This window comes from Equus przewalskii, chromosome 26 (assembly GCF_037783145.1).
Source record: "Equus przewalskii isolate Varuska chromosome 26, EquPr2, whole genome shotgun sequence".
In the NCBI taxonomy this organism is placed as follows: Eukaryota; Metazoa; Chordata; class Mammalia; order Perissodactyla; family Equidae; genus Equus; species Equus przewalskii.
The window spans coordinates 25,509,826-25,522,870 of NC_091856.1; the positions used below are offsets into that span (position 1 = coordinate 25,509,826).

A 13,045-nucleotide genomic window follows, 5' to 3' on the forward strand; every position below is an offset into this window, starting at 1 on the left:
GTACCTGTTACTCTCCTGCCACAGTCTTAGCTAGAGGACTAGAGACTACCCAATGTTCATTGACAGAAGAGCCGACAAGCAAATTGTGCATATTGACCATGAAATATACAGCAGTGCATATGAAACAAACCAAGAACCCACATCAGGAGGTTGTGGGAAAGAATGTGGCAGAAGACTACATACTTTATAACAGCGTTTTTATAAAGCTCAAAAACAAGCAAAACAAAACAATATATTGTTTAGGGATACATTCATGTGTAATAAAAGTACTTTTAAAGCAAGAAAGTGATAAAGATAAAATTCAGGATAACGGCTACCTCGGGGGTGCGTGGAGACGTGGGACGGGGGAGAAGCACAGTCATTGGAGATCTTGGGTTGGGAGATGGGTTTGGGCTGATCACTTTGTTGTTCTGCTTCATAGCTTACATACATGTTCCATATGTTCTTTTTTACATATCAACTGCTACAAAATAATTTGAAAGATTAGATGGAGAGGGTCCCAGTGGCACTCTGTCTTATCGTCTGCTCCCCATTCTGATTTGTCTGGTGGCAGGAAGCTGTGTGCCTACTAGGTGCCCGGCTTCATGTCCCCCACCACCCTCACAGCCAGATGACCTGAAGGAATGCTCTACCCTCGTTCCCATTTCCTTCTGTCTCTTGTTCTGGCTCAGCCCACTACACTCTGGCCGCTGGCCCCTCACTCCACTGAAGATGACTCTCATTGAAGTAGTAAGGACGATGGACAGTTTCAGTTCTGGTCTTGCGTGACATCTCAGCAACACTTGCCGACGCTGACCCCCACCTGCTTCTTCTCCACCTTCTTCTTCTCCAAGCACGTCTTCCTTGGCATTTATGGTCTTCCTCTCCTGAAATCCCTTCTATATCTGAAGCCACTTCTTCTTGGTTTCTTTTGATGGGTCCCCTTCCTCTGTCTGTCCCTTACTTAAATAGTGGTGCCCACAGGGCTCTTCTCACCCTGTGACCTCTCCTGGCTTCGGTCACCATCTGACCACTGATGAGGTCCCAATCTTCTCCTACAGCTCAGATCTCTCTCCTGAACTCCAGGCCCAAATGTCCAACTGTCCACTCAACCCCTTCACTTGGATGCCCCACAGGCACTTCAAAGGCATGTCCAAGCCCAAGTTCCTGACCTTCCCCCTACAAGCCTGGTCCCCTTCCAATGGCTTCTATCCATCCATCCAAGTGCCTAAGCCACCTGTGAGTCAGCCTTGGTCCCCTCCCTCGCTGCCTCCATCTCTCCACCCTTCCCTAGCCCCAACCAATCACCAAGTCCAGCGATTCTACCTTCCAATGGCTCTCAAATCTACTCTCTCCATCTCCACCAACACCTTCCTAATCCAAGTCGTTATCATCTCTTGCTAGAGATGTCATTCATTTCTTGTCTGACAGCAATCAACTCACTAGTCCCCTCCGTGCTCCCAGAGTTGCCTCAATCCATTCTCCACCTTGCAGCTGGTTTGTTTTTCTGTTCTTTGTAAATGCAATTCTGAGTGCCTCAGTCCCCTGCTAACATCCTCCAGTGGCCCCCACTGCCCTCAGCTCTCCATGACTTCACCCCTACCTACCTCTCCCAACCTATCTTCCCTCACCTTCCTCAAACCCCACCCTCCAACCATACGGAACCTCTTTCCGTTCCTTGAACACTTCCTTCTTCACTCTTGCCCCTAGGGCTGCAAACGTGTCTCTGCCTAGAACACTTTGTCTCCCCCAGCCCTATCCAGTCCCACCTGCTTCATCTAATTCTTAACTCATGTTCCAGTTTAACTGCCACTTCTTCTGGGAAGCCTTCCCAGACCACTGTCACTCCCACTCAGAAGATGCTAGATGATCCCACAATCTCACAGAGCCCAGTACATTTCCTGCTCCAGTCTAGTGCTTATGGTACTGTATACAAACTGCTTGTTAAAACTATTTGTCTCCCACAATAGTAGACTCTATGCATGAGCCAGTGGGGACCTGACTTACTGTCTCACTAGGACCTCGGACAGTGCCTGGCCCCTACTAAGCAGGTGGTAAAAATTACTGGAAGAAAGAATGAATAAATGAATGGCAGGCACTGGGCTTTACATATGTCATCTCATTTAATTCTTACAAGAATCCTTTAAGAAAGGTACTATTAGTCTCATTTTACAGGTGAGAAAAGGGAAGTAACTTGCCCCAAACCACACAGCTAGTAAATGAAAAAACTGGAAGTTGGACCCTGGTTTAACCCCAACAAGCAGCCCTCCCCGTTCTGGCCATCCCACCCCATCCCTCATCCCACACGAGGCCAGGGAGCCCTCTGTAGGCCCCGTCAAGGTTGAGAACTCAGGCTGGGAACTGGCAGTGGTTACCTGGAAGCACGTGGGCCCCGGCCTCCCTGCGGGGATGTCCGACTGGTAGAAAACTTTGAGCTCTGGAGTCAGGGCAATGACAGTCTTAATCACCAAGGAGATGATATCAGACCAGACCTTCTTGATGTCAACACCTTTGGAAGACAACCTACAAAGAATGCTCGAGAAAGTCCTTTTGCTGCCTGTGCTAGTACTGTCCGAATGGACAAAGTTACCACTATGGATGTTCAGTGAGTAGTTGGTTAAGTGCATAAAGATGTGGTGTAGATTTTTGGGGCTGGGCTCCTGATATGGCTCAGTACAAAATCTAGAGAGTCCATCTTTGGCTATATAAATCTCTAAGGGGTCTAAGGACTTTAGTAAGACATACAGACGAATATCGAACTTGAGCTTGTCGATAAGAAGAGGTTTGCAGATGTATTCCTGGACCACCGCCGGCCTGCTCTGGAGGGTTCCTGCCAGGCGGATGTCGTTGGGGTCTTTAATGAGGTAGATTCCATCACCCTGACAACCACCATCAGGTTTCACAATGAAAGTGGGCTTCCAGGAGGGGTCACCGTCTTTTACCATTTGAACCTGGGGGGGGAAAAGAATGGTTAGCACTATGATTTTTTTCCTCTCTGGACCCTCAAGACAGAGCAGGATCTTGGTAAACATTTGGTGAATGAGTGACAAAATGAGCCCTGCCTCTAGGAGCAAGTCATTTGATGATGATGATGATGATGATCTAGTAGTAGTGCTCAGTGCCTACTATGCCCCAGGGACTAGCCTGGGCACTTTACAAGTTACCTCTTCTATGAGGTGGTTCTCTTTTTATAATCTAGGAATCAGAGAGGGTGCAGCTGTTGATAAGTGTGTGGGTATTGGAGTCAGACTGCCTCGGCTCAAATCCTGGCCCTGCTACTTACTGTGTGACCTTGGGCAAGTTACTTAGGTTATCTGTGCCTTCCTTATCTGTAAAATAGGAGTGAGATGGTTCTGAGGGCCAAATGAGATAACAAATGCACAGGGCTAAGCACACAGAAGCTGTCTCATAAAAGGCAGCCATCAAGCCTGGCTTAGTGCTATTTTTTACGTGAAGTAACCTGTTGGCTCACTGAGGCCAGAATTTGGATTAGAATCTAGATAAGGGCTCTATAGGGCCTGTGTCTTCCTCTGGACTAGCACGTGGCAGTTTCCTCATCTTAAAAGTGGAGATATAAAAACCCACCCTCACTGAGTCATCGTAAAGAAGAAATAAACCGAAATGTGCAGAAAGCCAAGCACGGTACCTAACACAGAGCTAGGACACAGGAAATGTTGGTTTTATCTTAATATCTCTCATGAGATTCATCTAGCAGACTTGGCCAGTCCTTCTGTCTGTTGAGACTTTTTTGAGACTAGATTCTGTCATCCATAATATTTGCTCTCCTCCCAGCTCCAGGTCAGCAGGACACTCACACAATTATCCGGGGCACTTGCCCAGTCCAGACAGTCAGTCTGGGTCTCTGGGTCTGCATAATTCATACGTGCCCAATCCCCCCAGACACTTGTCAGATCCTTCATGCAGCTATGGAGAACAGATGGATTGAATGGCAGGAGAGGAGGTTTCCACAGGGGGAGGGGAGCTCGAGGAAATTTAAAGGTGGATTTGAAAGAGGCAACCACTCTCTCTGCAGCTTCTGGTGTGAAAGAGCAGGAGGACAGGCCTTCCTTCCTTCCATTCTGAACTCTGTAACTCAGAGCAGTGCCCAACCCAGAACATCCACGCTCTGGGTTTTACTGATCTCTCTGACCAGCCTATATTTCTAAGTGAAGCTTTTGCCAATTCCCTGGGCACTATCAGTTACTCCGGGCTTGTAAAAGATCTTTAACGATGGAGAAACACTTAAAGCCTTAATAATGGTCCACATCAATTGTTTCCCCTTGTCAGCAGGATTCGAGAATGGAACTTCACAAGAGATCAATGCAAGCCTCCCAGGGACCTCCACAGAGCCTTGCTTGCAACTGTGACCTTGATGTTTATGTAGCTATTTAATATTCACCCACGGCATTCATACATTTGGCCCTTTACAGTAAATAGAAGCGAGCTGGAGAAATGGCAGTTACGGATCAGGAAGTGAAAAATGTCAGGTTTGCACTGATAGGTAATTTTTCCCTCTGGAAAGCTTTTGCTATGCTAAAGATACTAACAGTCCAATACATTATCTGGAGCAATATTTTCTCCTTTGAATTCAGTGTATATGTCTTAAATAAATTAAACTACATGGTCAATAGTCTCTGTCATTCATTGCATTACTGAATATTTCTTCTGCTCTTTGCCAGAGTAGTACCATACAAATCAAGATTATTAATACCAATAGAATCATTGCGTTTTTACAACGGGAAGGATTTTTGGAGATCAACGTCATCCAATCCTCTCGTAAGTCAAAGGGGGAAGCTGAGACTCAGAAAGGTGACATTACTTGCCTCGCGTCTCATAACTGGCTAGAGGTATGGTTAGGATGAGAACAGAGGTCTTTTGATCTCAGGTTCTCTGTGTCATTTTTACCTCTGATAAGATAAAATGAAAGGTCTCTTTTCCCTGAATACTGCAGGAAAGATTCTCTCAATATAGCAGACAGTATTGGTATCTGAGCTCTGGCCTCACCCTGAAGAGCCTGGCCCCTGAGCATGGCCTTCGTGGATCCCTAACTGCGGGTCCGGAGTTTGCCAGGATGGCCCCCAGGTCTAGATTTCCTGTCCGGGTTCCTGGCTTGTTACGATACAGGCACAATCTGCGGGAAAGCCTCATGGCTGTGCCGAATGTGCTTCCCAAAGCCGGCAGACTCAGCAGCGACTTTCATTTCTCAAACAGAAAAAGATTTCCTGGAATTCATATTCTCTCTCCTCTGAGGTTTTACTCGAGGGTGACCCTTTCCCCCGAGTTGTTAAAGTTATTAAAGTTAAGAACCAATGCATTGATTCTCAGCAAGAAGTCACGGACCAGAATCTAAATAGAGTCTATATATCTAGGCCCCAGCCCCAGAAATTCTGACTTAATAGATCTGGGACGAGACCTGGGCCTGTGCATTTTGGAAAAGGCACCATGGGTGATTCTGATGTTCACTCTTCGAGAATCACTGAACTAGTGAGAATTAAATAAAAACACAATCTGGGACCAACATGTTGAATGACGTTTCATGCGTTGATGTTAACGTGAACATGAGGAAGACCAGCACTTAGGCTACAGAGGACGGTAGCTCCAGTCTTCCCCAAACCCGCTGTTGGCCGTGAAATCCATTATTGTGTGACGGTAAGCACGGATGGCTGAAGACAGACAGCGAGGATATGCTGGCCTGATTGCTCAGCACTCAGAGCCCCATTGAAAAATTTATGTGTCTTTTACTGCCCCCTAGTGGATATTTGAGAAGTGTGACTGGAAAAGACCCCCGTTCAAAATTCCAACTCTTCTTAGCAGTTAGACACTCTATTAAGATGTTACCACGGTCTTAGAGAGGCACCAGTACAAAGAGTTCCCTTGGTAGCACTGTTAAGGTAAGCTCATACTTCGAACGAACTCATCTCTAAAATGCCAGGGTTGGCCAAGCTCACACTCAGTTTTCACACTCTCTGTCTTAAATTTTTTTTTTTTTTGAGGAAGATTAGCCCTGAGCTAACTGCTGCCAATCCTCCTCTTTTTGCTGAGGAAGACTGGCCCTGAGCTAACATCCGTGCCCATCTTCCTCTACTTTCTATGTGGGACACCTACCACAGCATGGTGTGCCAAGCAGTGCCATGTCCGCACCCAGGATCCAATCCGGCAAACCCCAGGCCACCGAAGCGGAACGTGTACACTTAACTGCTGTGCCACCAGGCCGACCCTTGTCTTAAATATTTTTTAACTTAAGTATATTTCAAGTGTCCTCCCTATTACACAGATTGGCCTACCTGTCAAAATTCTCAGTCTGTAAAAAACTTTTAAAATTATGGGCAACATGAATATGAAATCCTGGAAATATATACCACAAAAAAGTCAGCGACTTTATATATTCTCCATTGTACTTTTTGTATTTTCCAAACTTTACAATAGAAAAAAATATATAAGTAGTAACAGTAGGCAGCAGCAAGTGCCTCTAAATATAAAGATTTTCATAAGGCACAGCTTTTGGTGAACAGACAGTTGTACACACATGTTCACAGCAGCATTGCACACAATAGCAAAAAGACGGGAGCGGCCAAGTGTCCACTGATAGATGAGTGGATAAACTAAATGTGGTATAGCCACACAATGGAATATTATTCAGCCGTAAAAAGGAAGGAGATTCTACTCATGCTACAACATGGATGAACCTTGAGGACCTTATGCTAAGTGAAATAAGCCATCACAGAAAAGGACAAATACTGTATGGTTCCACTTATACGAGGTACCTGGAGTAGTCAAATTCCCAAAGACAGAAAATAGAATGGTGGTTACCAGAGTCTGGGGGAGGGAGAAACGGGGAGTCAGTGTCTGATGGGGACAGTTGGAGTTGGGGAAGGTGAAAAGGTTCTAGAGATGGATGGTGGTGGCGGTTGCACAACAGCGTGAAGGCACTCAACGCTACTGAATTGGACACAAAAATGGTTAAGATGGTAAATTTTGTTATGCGTATTTTACCACAATTATTTTTAAGCTAAAAAAAATATTTTTAATTAAAAAAAAAAGAAATAGCTTTTGGTGAGTTAGAAAGAGGAGTGAAGTGGAAAACAAAAAATCTGGATTCTAGAACCAATTGAGTCAGGTAATTTCCGACCGCGTGGCCTGGAGAAAGTCACCTAACCCCCGGACCTGGTTGTACTCACCCATAAAATAAAAGGGTCACACTCAGGGCCGTGGCTCTTGCCAGCTCACGGGTTCTAAACCGTGATTTATGTGGACATCACCACAGCTGAAGGCTGTGTCACAGACACGCGAGCGGCATTAATCAGCGGGGAGTTCACGCCGCCTGCTGCGCTCAGCGCTCCGGGACGATCCACAAGAGCGGGAGACCCGGACTGGAGATTTATGGTGCACCTGGGGACGTCGGCTGGGCATCGGGGGAAGCAAGCTAAAGTATTTTGAGAGGGAAATTCAGCACCTGGAATACCAAGCCATGAAACATTATTAGCAGCGAGGGGCAGGGAAGAGGACAATATCTGAAGAAATACTGTGTCTGCAATACCAGGGAAGTCAAAGCCAGTCAGAGCAGTCCTCTGTCACTCGGGCGGCTTTGCGTCCAGTCTTAGCAACCCAGACCCTTGGTGTCACAGGCAGCAGACCTTCAGCAGAAACAAGTCTCTGCGTAGACAGACAGATGTCACAAAGCGCAGGCTGGACAGGGTGCAGGGACCAGCCCCTCCCAGCCTCGGCGACCGAGCCTCGTACCCAGGGCAAATGCCTGCTCCCAATGGTCAGGCCGGTCTCTGAGCCAGTGCAGAAGGAGGCAGTTAGGTTACCGAGGGCCAGACCGGAAGGGCTTGAAGGACCCATCAAGAGGCAGAGTGGGAGGTAAGCAGGCGAGGCCGAGAGGAGGGACCCAGCAGGTAACGCGCTGCTGCGGAGGGGTCCTATGAAGGCGGGGGAGAGCAGGACATGTCTGGGAAGCGCAAGTAGTTCAGATGGCTGGAGCACAGAGAGCGGGTGGCGTGGGGAGTGCACTGGAAATCTCACCAGTGATGTCCGCAGGGGCCACGTTACAACAGTAACAGCATCAGCACTCACCTCCTGGGCGCTGTTCTAAACACTTTAGTCTTACCGCACTTAATCCTCAACAATACTATTTTACAGACAAGGAAATAGGGGCCCAGAGATGTTAAGTGACTTGCCAAAGGTTACGCAGCCGGGATTTGAATGCAGGCAGCGAGGTTCCAGAGCCCAGGTCCACCGTGAATGAGGGACGTATGTGAGGAAGCAGAAAGGAAGACCAAGCTTGTGTATGAGATAAGGCCTAATGGGGAAAGGCCTTGAATATCATTTTAGGGAATTTGGACAATGCCCTGAAGAGATAGGGAGTCACTGAAGGGTTTTGAGAAGGAAACAACTTAATTAATTAATTAATTAATATCGCTGGGTCTGCTGCTGGAAGATGAACCTGAGAAGGTAGACGGTCGGGAGCAGAGAGGAAGAGGCGGAACTGAGGCTGGCAGGAGGGCTCGGGGGTGACGGGCAAGGAGGCAGGTTTGAGAAATATTTCAGAGGCAAAATCGACAGAACTGGGTGACTAGGTGAGGGGGACAGGAGCATATAGGACAACTTCCAAATGTCTAGGTGGATGGCGGTTATATTCACAGGGAATAAGGAAGAGGAAGAAAGGGTTAGGGGAGGCTGGGGGAGGATGACCAGCCAGCCTGAGGAACCTAGAGGCACACAGCTGGAGAGGCTCTACAGTCATCTGGAAATGGTGGGGGCGGGGTTGGGAGAGAGGTCTGGGGTCATCTGGCCCCCAGTGATGGCTGCAGCTGCCGCAGAGGGGCAGCTTACCCAGGGAAAGTACGCAGAGGGAGACGAGCCCACCTGGGAATGAGAGGCTGGGGCAGCAAAAAGACCACAAAACGCCAGGTTTTGTACTTGATCTGTAAGCAGCTGGGGGATTTTCAACTCACGGATGACACGGCGCCCACATCACTCTGGCACCCGCGAGGAGGGTGGTTGGAAAGGAACGAGGCTAGATGAAGAAGATATGGGGCTCCAACATCCTGAAACCCCAAACTGGGGCAGTGGCAATGGGGTTGAAATGGGGAAAGGAGACAGGGAGATTCAGGCGCATCTGGTGACCAGGCAGACGAGAAGGGTGAGGGGGCTTTGGCAAAGTGAGGGGATGGTGCTATTTACAGACTTAGGGAATACAGGAGGAGCAGCAGGTCCGGGATGGGGGCCAGGAGATGAGGAGCTCACTCTATTGAATGAACATTAATTGAGCACCTGTAGCCACAGACCCCATTCGGGACCTCACCTCCTCATTCCTCAAGGCCCCTACTGTCCATCGGAACAGGCCGTGTTGTCCAGCATCTCGCACAGATGATTAATTTTGATACAGTCACTCTGCCAGGATTAGCAGAAACAAGAGCTGCTGTCTGGTAGGGGTGAGACTCAGATTTGAACCGCAGATGTGAGTATCCTGGAGGAAGGGCAGGCAAGCAAACCTCTCAGCCCGAGGGTTAGTGGGGGAGCTGCGGGCTCGTGGAAAGATGCACCTGACGCTGTGTGGTCAAACCTTCTCACCACTTCCTGGCTTTTAAGAAAAGCTTAGTGGCAAAACACACACACACAAACCTCTTGTTTGTTTCATCACTGATGAGGATCCTAGATTTCCTTGAACAATTTTTTAAAAATAACATCAATTGCTCTCAAAGAGTTGCAGCTGACCACTGCTGTGCAGCTCCTTGGCATGGCTTAAAAGGCCCTCCTTGCCGGCAGCTCCTCAGCCTCCTCAACAGCCTCATTTCCTGCCCCTTCCCTCCGTCCCCTCCCTCCCCCGTCCCTCTTTCATGCCGCTAGCCTTCACACAAGCTTCCCCTTGCCTCCATCGGCCTCGTTCCCACTTCTTTGCCTGCAGAACTCCTCCTCATCATCTAAGGCCCAGCTCAAAGGTTCCCTCTGAGAATCCTTTCTGGGCCTACAACCCTCCAAGCAGCGCTGCCACTCTGGTCCCCGGCGCTCCTGTGGCTGCAGCATCTAACCTTTCTACAACTGGACTCCATCACACTGGAATGTAGCTACATATGTATCTGAGTTTAGAGCTACATTGTATTAGCACTATGTATTTAAGTATATTATGAGAGCTGAGAACAGGGACGCTGAAGCTAGACTGCCTCCAGGGCTAGCAAGCCCACCGCAGCTGCCACTCACTTGCTGTGTGACCCTCCACAATTCTCTTACCTCTCTGTGTCTCAGCTTGCTCATCTGGAAAATGGGAGTACTAATAAAGCTTCTGCTGTAAGATTGTTGTGAGGATTACAAAAGTTAAGAATGTGAAGTGCTGGGGCTAACATATGGCGGGCTATTATTATCATCTATTGTTGTGACGTCTCTCCTATTTGACCGTGTGCTCATTGAGAATGAAGACCACGCCTTTTTTTGCTCACTATTCCCAGTACCTAGCAGAGTGGATGCTCAATAAATATTTTCAGACATGAAATTATGAGGAAGATTGATTACTATGGCATTTATGAGCCCCAGAAACATGAGTTAATAGATATCCACTTGACAGATTGCCAGATAAACCAACTTCTCCTATGGAAACAAAATTATTTTAAGGAGTAAAAAAGAGGAAAGGGAAAACTGCCATTCGTGGAACACATATTGTATGCTCTGTGCTTTGCAGCCACGACCTAGTGAATCTTCACAACCACCCTGCAAGGAAGCAGAGGCTCAGAGAGGTGGAGTCCCAGAGCCAAGGTCACACAGCTAAAGAGCAGTGAAATTATAATTTGAAACCAAGTTGATCAGATTCAAAAATCTGTGATCTTTCCATAACAACTAGCTTCTTTGGGAAAACTCGAAGCAGTTGACATATAAGAACTTAAGAAAAAATCATTTTATTGGCTTATAGCATTGTATAAATTTCAGGCGTATACTATTACATTTTGGTTTCTGTATAGACAGCATCGTGTTCACCACCAATCGTCTAGTTTTTATCCGTCATCGTACGTATGTGCCCCTTTACCCCTTTCGCCTACTCCGCACGCCCTTCCCCTCTAGTAACCACTAACACGTAGATAAGGAGAACAGGAACTTTTGTCTAACAAGCAAACTAAGGAAGGAGATGGTTGTGGGAATGCATAGTCGTAACCAAGCTGACAGGACTCACCTGGCCTTATCCGGGGCCAGCAGTGTAGGAAGAGGGAATCTCTACAGCCTTGCATCTTCACACCCAGCCCCACCAGGCCCAGGAAGGAATTATCTCACACACACACGCACACACACTCACACACATTTTATAAACAAAGAAACTGGAGACTTGCCCAAGGCCACAGAGCTAGTGGCAGAGCCAGAACTAAAACATAAAATCTCCAGATTTCCGACCCGAAGTTCCTTCTGCCATAATTGATTCGGGCATCTGCAGAGGTCTTTCAGAAGAGACCTTGGAAATAAGTACTCCCTTCTCGTTCTGAGTAGTAACAACACATTTGTTATAATAAATGTTAATGCTTTTCAGAGCTACCACCTTATTTAATCTTCAAGTCTCCGTTCCAGGGAGAATGGGGAAATTGAGGCCCAGAGAGTCAAGCAAGAAGCCTGCAGTCACCCAGCTCGGAGGTGGAACGGCAGCAGCAGCCCTGGACCCCAGGGGCCATGCCTTTTGAAGATGTTCTCACGTTGACCCAGGAGGCAGACACAGCGTCACACAGGCTGCTCAGGGAAGCTGGCGCTTCTGATCAGGAAGACCGAGAAGCAAGAGGAGCCTCTCTGCCTGCTTTACCCCCAAGCCAGCCTGTTGTTAATGCAATTTAATGGATCCCACTTTCAGTGGAGTGCAACCTTCTGTGGGCCATAATCTATCCATCATTAGTGAGCAATCAGAAAAGCTGCCCTAGAAGACGCCTGGGACTATAAAACCTGCTCAATAGGAAGGAGCCAGTCATTTCGTGAGACTGTCCATTTTCCTCTCGGGTCTTCTCGCAACACCATGCCCTTATTGCTGGAGCCAAGTGAGGGGAGAGAGGGCACGAGGACGGCGGGCTCACCAGCCAGGCCAGTCAGCCCTGCCTCCTCGCCCTCTCCCCAGCTCTCCCTAGTTCCTCTGGTAGAGTCGGCTCTACCAGGCTTGCTAGGGCTGAAGCTACATCCCAAGGGCCTTGGGGATCCCTGAGCGCAGGGGGGCCCCCAGGCAGTGGCTCCCCTTTACCACCACCCAGTCCGTGGATCCCAGCGTCCATGGGGAGCAGCAGAGCACAGGCATGGGCTTCGGAGTCAGACAGACCCAGGTTCAAATCTCAGCTTGGATGCTTCCTAGCTGTATGACCTTGGCCAAGCTACTTTACCTGCCTGCATTCAGTGTCCTCACGTGTAAAACAGGAAGAATAGTGTCTAGTTCCTATGCTGCTGTGAGGATTAAATATCTTGCCTTTCTACTTAACGTGGTACTGGTTTTTATTATTTCATTTTACTTTATGTTTTATTATTCTGCTTTGGTTTCTTGATCCTCCTCCAGATTTCCCTACTGAGGCTCATCTCGACCTACTTGGCTGGGGTCCAAACGTCAGCCCACGCTGTCCTGCAGTGCTCCCCTCAGTGAGGCGGCCTGTCTCTGGACCCTCTGCTGTCTCCTGGTCCCTTGGAGGGCAGCCTCACTTTCCTGTCCTCCTCTGGGCCACCAGCAGAGTCCATCCCACAGCCTGGTTTGTCTCCCTGGCCTCCCAGGTCTCACTCCTCCCTCCTTCCCCACAGTCTGCTACTGAGATCCCAGCAGGCATCGCAGCCACCCGGGCCAGAACGCCCACGCGATTGCTGACGAAGCTCCCCTTCCAGCGAAAATCGTTTTTCTCAATCCTGAGGGTTTCCTGCTAACAAACTGGCTAAATGATCTTTGGCTCACCTCATGTCTCTTACGTTCTTGCCAAACTTTACCACTGAACTTTAAAAAAATGCAAGAACATCAATGTCATAGTTTGCAACACTCAGACCAAGAGTCCTTCCTCCCAGTGCTCTCTTGGCTAAAACAGCATTGCCATTTGCAGTATTGATCAGGGCCAGGCACTGGGCTGGGCAC

The 13,045-nt window shown here is 48.2% G+C and overlaps 1 protein-coding gene across 10 annotated transcripts in view; it reads right to left on the reverse strand.

Annotated features, from left to right (window-relative positions):
• The window catches only part of TTLL11 (tubulin tyrosine ligase like 11), a 227,413-nt gene that overhangs the window by 137,544 nt on the left and 76,824 nt on the right, over nucleotides 1-13,045 (reverse strand). For 9 of the 10 annotated variants that reach the window (XM_070596184.1, XM_070596189.1, XM_070596187.1 and 6 more), the window contains one exon: nucleotides 2,355-2,930. The exons of the other annotated variant lie outside the window; for it this stretch is intronic. In XM_070596184.1, the coding sequence (XP_070452285.1) occupies nucleotides 2,355-2,930 (576 nt within the window). The remainder of the gene's footprint in view (nucleotides 1-2,354; nucleotides 2,931-13,045) is intronic. 10 annotated transcript variants of the gene reach the window in all.